The 6612-nt window shown below is 56.4% G+C and overlaps 3 protein-coding genes across 3 annotated transcripts; 1 reads left to right on the top strand and 2 right to left on the bottom strand.

Moving 5' to 3' along the window:
- Positions 1 to 2672: 2672 nt before the first annotated feature.
- POSPLADRAFT_1152437 (hypothetical protein) lies at positions 2673 to 3411 on the bottom strand (the record flags this gene model as incomplete). The annotated part of the gene is made up of 2 exons (XM_024486654.1): positions 2673 to 2706; positions 2738 to 3411. The coding sequence occupies 2 exons, from the start codon at positions 3409 to 3411 to the stop codon at positions 2673 to 2675; spliced, it is 708 nt and encodes a 235-aa protein (XP_024335429.1).
- A 202-nt stretch (positions 3412 to 3613) lies between these two features.
- On the top strand, positions 3614 to 4185 carry POSPLADRAFT_1098689 (hypothetical protein; the record flags this gene model as incomplete). Its single annotated transcript, XM_024483169.1, has 2 exons — positions 3614 to 3757; positions 3778 to 4185. Coding segments are annotated over 2 exons (552 nt in total), but the record flags the coding sequence as incomplete, so codon positions are not given.
- A 258-nt stretch (positions 4186 to 4443) lies between these two features.
- On the bottom strand, positions 4444 to 6566 carry POSPLADRAFT_1060529 (hypothetical protein; the record flags this gene model as incomplete). Its single annotated transcript, XM_024481275.1, has 2 exons — positions 4444 to 5518; positions 6382 to 6566. 2 exons carry the CDS (start codon positions 6564 to 6566, stop codon positions 4444 to 4446), a joined length of 1260 nt encoding a protein of 419 aa, XP_024335427.1.
- Positions 6567 to 6612: the final 46 nt, after the last annotated feature.

Below are 6612 nucleotides of genomic sequence, written 5' to 3'. Positions count from 1 at the left end.
GCATGTGCATTGTGTCGATGGGAATTTTCGCGAAGATGGGGGCTGGTACTGCGACGGTCGGAGGAATGAGGATTTGACGCACTTGTCGAGACTGGCAGATATGGCACGATCGAACGAACCAGGTGATGTCGGCGTAGTGGAACGGCCACCAGAATCGCTCATTGACGAAGGCTCGGGTTGCGTAGATTCCTCGATGCGCGGTGCGGTCGTGGCATTCTCGAAGTATTCAAAGGCGATCGCCGGGCTTGACGACTAGCTTGTGTGCTCCGTGACTGTCCTTGCGCCAGAGGGTGTCGTTGTCGAGGAAGAATTGCATGCAGTACTTGATGAATCCTTCGTAAACACTTTCGGAGATGCCGTCGGGCTTTGCTAACGTTCGATGAAATTCGAGCACGTCGTCGAGCTTTGCGTCTGCGAGTTGCGCTTGCTCCGATCGAGGCACTAGGTCGTAGCTATCCTCCTCCCTATTCAAATCTGAGCCGTCCTCGGCTCGGGCATTGGTGAAGATGGCACGCATCTGGACGGACGGGAGGGGCTGAATCTGGTGAACGAAGGAATGCATCTGGTCGATCCAATCGTCGAACTCTTTGTCAACCTCGTCTTCGATGACATCGCCGGGTTGAGCTGTGCGTCGAGAGAGACCGTCGGGGCCGTGCATTGTACCGGGGACGTGGACCAGCGTGAAATGGAATGTGAGAATCGAGACGATCCACCGGTTGATACTCGCGCTTGGGGCGATGTCCGGATTCTTCAGCATACCCTTGATGTACCGAGCATCGACTTCGACGATGAGGTTCCGAACACCGATCAGGTAGAGTCGAAGGGATCGTAGCGCGCGGAATAGGCCGTAGATCTCGAGCTTCGGCTGCGAAAACCTTCGCTCGCGATCGTTGAGTGTGATCGAGCTGAACCTGCTGTAGTAACGGACTCGCGTGTTGTCTTCGTCGCACTGGCAGAGGTGATATCCAACGGCGATGAACGACGTGTCGACTGCGAGAATGACGGGAGAGGGGGAATCATAATTAATTGCTCGGAGCGCGGGGGATGAGAGTAGCACGTCCTTGAGGTCTTCCTGCGCCGCGATTTGCTCCAGACCGAACTCGAACTCGATGTCCTTCCTCGTGAGGCGTACGAGCGCGTCGGCGCGGTGAGCGAAATTACGGATGAAGATACGAACGACGCCGATGGTTCCGAGGAACGCTCGAACGTCGGATAGAGTAGCGCAGGGACCCCAGTTGCATATCGAAGCGACGCGAGAGTCGTCGGGGAGGCGTCCTTGAGGAGTGCAGCGATGTCCTACCACCATGATTTCTCGAGCGATGAGGACGCTCTTGACTCCTGAAAAGGTACCTCCGGCGTAGCACATTCGAGTGACTATGCGGTTCATGTTCTCGAAATGCTCCCATACAAAGCGTCGAATGCCGGGGTTCGAAGGGAGCCGCTCGTCGTCGTAGTCGGATTCGGGACCCTTGACGGGAACATCGTCGACGTAGGGCACCGTAACGTGCGGAATCTCGGGCTGCAGGATGTAGGTGACGTCGTCGTGGAAGATCGGGACTGAGTTCGTCCAACCCATCGGGAGTGTGACCAGGCGCATGGCTCCATAGGGTGTCTGGAACGTCGTTAGATCTCTCGAAGACTCGGCGATGAGTCGTTCGTCGTAGCCGACGTAGAGGTCGAGCATGCCGCCGCATGGTCTTCCTCCGAATTGTTCTGCGAGATATTCGGGCGTCGGCGGTACACCGGAATGTTGGATCGTAACTGCATTGAGGGGCTCGAGGGAATGGACGAGTCGAAGCGATTTACCGTCCTTCTTGACGACACAGAACCACCGCGATCGATACGACGAGTTCGATGGCTCGTAGACTCCGGCGGCGATCTTTCGCTTGATCACCGCGCAGACTTCGTTGTAGATCCCGGGCGGAATGGGGATATTTTTCTGCACCCAGGGCGTGTGAGGAACAACGGGGAAATTGACGGGGGGGAAGTACTCGGGCTTGAAGCATCCGCACTCGTCGTCGGTCCATGCGAAGGCTTCAATGTGCAGGCACATGAAGTGGTGGAGGACTCGACGTTCTTCGGGAAGTAGGAAGTCGCCGTCGTGAAGCTTATCGGTTGCTTCGAAGCGTTCGAGGGTGTACCGACCGGTAGGTTTGAACGGTGGGGGGTCGGTCGAAAGCTTGGGCATGATGGAGAGAGGGTCGCCCTTGATGTCTCGAAGTATTCGAAATTGTTCGGGGACGGCACCAAGGACGGGTCGGGTTTTGAGAGCGACAGGCTTGTACTTTTTCTTCGTCGCGGCGAGTATCTTGTGCGTTGAAGGGGTAGAAGTCGATGTCGTCGAAGGAAAGGGAAGAATCGAGTTGGAGAACTGTGAGAAGGACTTCGTCGGAGCGGGAGCTGGCGGAGTCGACGCGAACGGAGCTGAAAATAGAAGAGTCGAAGCCCACGTCGAAGCGTTCGACGGAGCGGCATTAGAAGCTGTACTGTCCGAGGCGTAAAGAGACTGCAAATATGAAGAAACGGAGGTGCATGCGGAGAGGTACAGCGACGAAACAGCGTTCGGAATCGAGGAATCAATAGGAGCGACAAAGGAAATACTCGGGTTTACCCCATCGTAGTCGATGACTAGCGCGGCTTCTCCTTGATCATGGGGAATCAATTCCTCGAAGCTAGAAAATGCGATTTGCGACACCCGACAGGATGCTGCCGGCTTCGCGATCTTCCTCGCGCGTACGTCGGAATCGTGACGGTTTCGCCGGTGTTCGGACAGAGGATCGTAATGGTCTGGTTCTCGTCGGCAAAGTTCTTGACGACGCTCTGCGTGAGCACATCGAAGGGTCGGCCGAGGAGGATGTCGTACGCTGCGTTTCGAATGACGTGAGCCTGGAGATACAATACGATCTCACCGATGCGGAAGGGAACATTTCGAATGAGTCCCAGCGACCGGTCCACCTCGCCGTTCGCCGATTGCATGTTCAGCTGGATTGTAGGATCGAAGAGGAGGTTGAGGCTCAGACAGACCTCTTCCGACATGGCGACGATCTGCGAACCGGGGTCGACAATGCATTCGATTTGCTCCTTGTTGTCGACCAACGCGATGATCGAACGAATCGCATTCGAATCGCGTGCGACGGTGAACTCTGCGGGGTGCTCGCCGTGCGGGATGTGCTTCAGATATGTTTCATATGGGTCGGGGACGATTGTAGCACCGGGTTCCAACGTTGCACCCGAACACGAGAGCTGGTTGACGGCCATGACCTCGTCGGCGCCGATTTCTACGATGTGGGCCGACACGACGGGTTCCGTCGAGACTCGCTTAGGGGTGACGGCATCGCGGTATTTGGTTCGAACGTCGGGCGCGATTGACAGCAACTCTTCTGGGGTCAGCGTGATGAACTGCGACTTCATTGAACGCTGGAAGATCTCCTCAGTGAGCTTTGGCTGGATAACGGGGACAATGGTCTTGTACGCTGGTTCCTTGCCCTTGTCGTTCGAGGGCTTCGACGGAGTTGTGAAGTTTCGAATGTTCGGTGGGGCGTAGGTTGCGTCGTGAGCGTTTGTGAAGGGGTGTACTGGTGGTGCTGAGGGGCTGGACGTAGTAGTGGATTGCGTAGGCGGCGAAGAAGACGGTGCGGGTGCTGCTGCTGGTATTGTCGGAGGCGGGGCCGTGCTTGTCGAAGTGCTCGAGGGTGCCGCCACTCCTTTCGATGTACCAGATCCCGAGGTTTCCGCGCTCTTCGGGACGGCTGGCGTCGTAGGCTTCTTCCGCTGTAGAATCTCGACGCCGTCGAAGACCTCCCTTCGCTTCCGAAGCTGAAGGAGTTCTCGTTCGAGTGCCTCGATCCTGCCGCTGGTGTTGAGCGTGAACGTTTGCACAGTCGAGCGATCGTCAATCTCGAAGAGCATCGTCGGAGCAGCTGGTGCTGCGGGATTTCTTCTATGCCATTCGTAAATTCGATCTCGTATTGTGAGACCAGGGATAGTGCAGGGGCAGAAACTTCCGTTTGGAAGGACGATCTTGCCTTCGGTGTTCCGCTTGCACTTGCCGTCCTGAATGTCGATCTCCGCGAACTCGCAGGTGCCTACCCTGCAGCCACGATTGCCGCAGTAGTGGCACGTCTGTTCAGCTCCGCTGTTCTCGTGGACGTGGACGGCAGCTTGTTGTCTCGGTGCGGGGGCGTGGTTGTGCGTGGCGTGCGTTGTCGGCTGAATGAGTGTTGCGATCGTCCTCGACAGGCTTTCGATGATCATCGAGATGTCTTCAGTTTTGATCATCCCGGGGGGCACCATTGTCGAAGCGTTCGATGTCGAAGCGATAGCTTGGTTAGCCGCTGTCGTAGGTGTGCTCGATGTACCGTGTAAAATGAACGTAGCCGCAGCGTGAATTTCTGCCATGGTGTATGGGTCGTCGGCGTAGTGATCGGGATGCTTGAGATGCAGTCAGGTCTCAAGCCGTGTGAGTAACGCTGGCTGGAATCCTCGAAGAAATGTGCGACTTTGTTCGATAGGGGAGAGTCGGTTCTGTGCGATGAGATGTTTCGTAATGGCCATGAAGTCACGGTAATAGCAGCCTAGATCTGCCGCATTGTGAATCCCGATACGAGCGCGTTCTCCGATGAGCTGATCCATGTCCGCCAGCGACCACTTTCTTGTATCGTCGGCGCCAGGATAGAGTGCTCGTACGTCCGCTTTCCAATCATTGTAGCTCTTGGTTACGTCGATGAAGGACTCGATGGTTTCCCATAAGTCGGCGACGTCGATCGAAGGGTACCGAACGGCCCATTGTTTCTTGGCCGCTTCGTCGGTAATCTGACACCGGGTGAACAACGCTTCGAGGTCCTGGAAGTAACGCTGAAGTGAACGGACTTCCGACGGGTCGAAGCTCAGTGCCGTTGAATGACCGCGCGGGGGCATCAACGGTGTGTTCGCGTTCTGACTCATGTTCATAGTGTAAGAGGGAGCTGGGCTCGAGGAGGACGCGGTAGTAGTCGAAGGAATCGTAGGTGCGGGCGGTGCGGGGTTGGAGTTCGAAGCTGCGTTCAAAGGTGCCAATGGTGGCGGAGGTGCCAGGTCGGATGTAGGTATGACTGAGAGTCGCGAAAAGGATGCGATGGGCGGCTGAGCGTGGGCGCGAAAAGGAGTCGGAGTCGGAAGTACGAGATTTGAAGTAGATGGGATGGGATCCTCGGGTTCGGGCGAAGAACTGGATCGTTCGAAAAGATCAGGAGTCGAAGTGTCGTAGTCGGAAGTAGTGAGGCCTAGAAGCTCGGGGGACGAAGTGCGTTCTTCGGCGGTCGAAGGGATCGGTTCTTCGTCGAAGTCGTCCTGGAGTTCTTGGTCTATCTTGTCTTCTTCGTCGCGGTCGAAGTTACCGGGAATTGTTGGAGAGGGAGTCGAGTGCGTTCGAGAGGAGCTGTCGAGGTTTTCGCCGGCGCTGCGACTAGCCGCCTCACGCGCTTGCGAGCGGGTGACTACTGGAGACGTTTTCGGAAACCCGAAAGCGGCGAATTCTTGCCTGAGATCCCCTCGCGGTGGGCTCCAGAAATGATACGACCTACGAAACCCTAACCCCTAACCTGGGTGCGACCTAAAGGGACTAGAGAGACGGATTATAGTCTTAGTGAGAGGGGAGTTAGCAGCAAGGTGTCCCGCGGTTCGAGTGATCATGAGAAACACCCTTGGAAAAGGCTACGAACAATGGGGAAGGTACGAGGTGGCTCGACACGTCGTCGAAGCTACTCGGAGGCTGTGGGTAGTTAGCGGAGACGATCGAAGCTCGGCAGAGCTCTTCGATGTATCGTAGAAGGAAGGGACACGATTCGATAGGGTGGACTTAGCTAGGGCGCGGTTCGCAGTTTCTTCGACAAACGTCGAAGTCGAAGGGTTCGTTGAGACGGTATCGACGAGTAAACGCAGTGGACGAGGTTTCGAGGTTACGCAGCGAGGGACGAAGTGACGCAGTTGAAAGCTTAGACGCGGGGCGAACTCGACTATGAGCTCTGAACTCGAGGGGGGAACCGGATCTTGTATTTTTGGAGAGAAGTACGACAGATTTTATACTACGCATAGGTCGCTACGACTATCGAGAGTGGCACACTAGTACAAGGGGCTTTGCATTGTTCCTCAAGAACCTGCCTCACCGAGAGGCACATACCAAGTCCATCGGTAGAGTGACGTCATGCCGAACGCGGAGATGAAGAGCAACATATGGCCACTTCGGACCGGTAGCCGTCGTGAAGGCATGCCGCGAGGTTCGATACCTAATCGGGAAAGACCGGCTACTTCGGTGTGGCTTGGAGCGAAGCGCGCGTTTGGCCGAGCGGCGTCAAGTGGCCCTATTGTTCGCCGAATGCGGAAGATGTTCCGAGATCTACGCACGAGGCCTCGGGAAGACCGTGCCGAGCTTCGAGTAAGCGTCGTGCACCGTCGAAGGTGTCGAAGAGCGTCGAAGGCGAAATCGAACTGTTGTGTGACTGAGTCGAAGTGCCAGGCGGGATGCGACTGCCGAAAAGAGGTGTATCGGGGCCCAGAGGGGCTTGGCGCCTATCAACGCTCTTCGACATCTTCGACGGTGCGCTACGCTTGCTCGAAGCTCGGCACGGTCGTCCC

Source organism: Postia placenta (genome assembly GCF_002117355.1).
Source record: "Postia placenta MAD-698-R-SB12 unplaced genomic scaffold POSPLAscaffold_14, whole genome shotgun sequence".
Classification (NCBI taxonomy): Eukaryota; Fungi; Basidiomycota; class Agaricomycetes; order Polyporales; family Adustoporiaceae; genus Rhodonia; species Rhodonia placenta.
The sequence above is the reverse complement of the archived record's forward strand: the minus strand, read 5'-3'. Positions and strand labels throughout refer to the sequence as shown.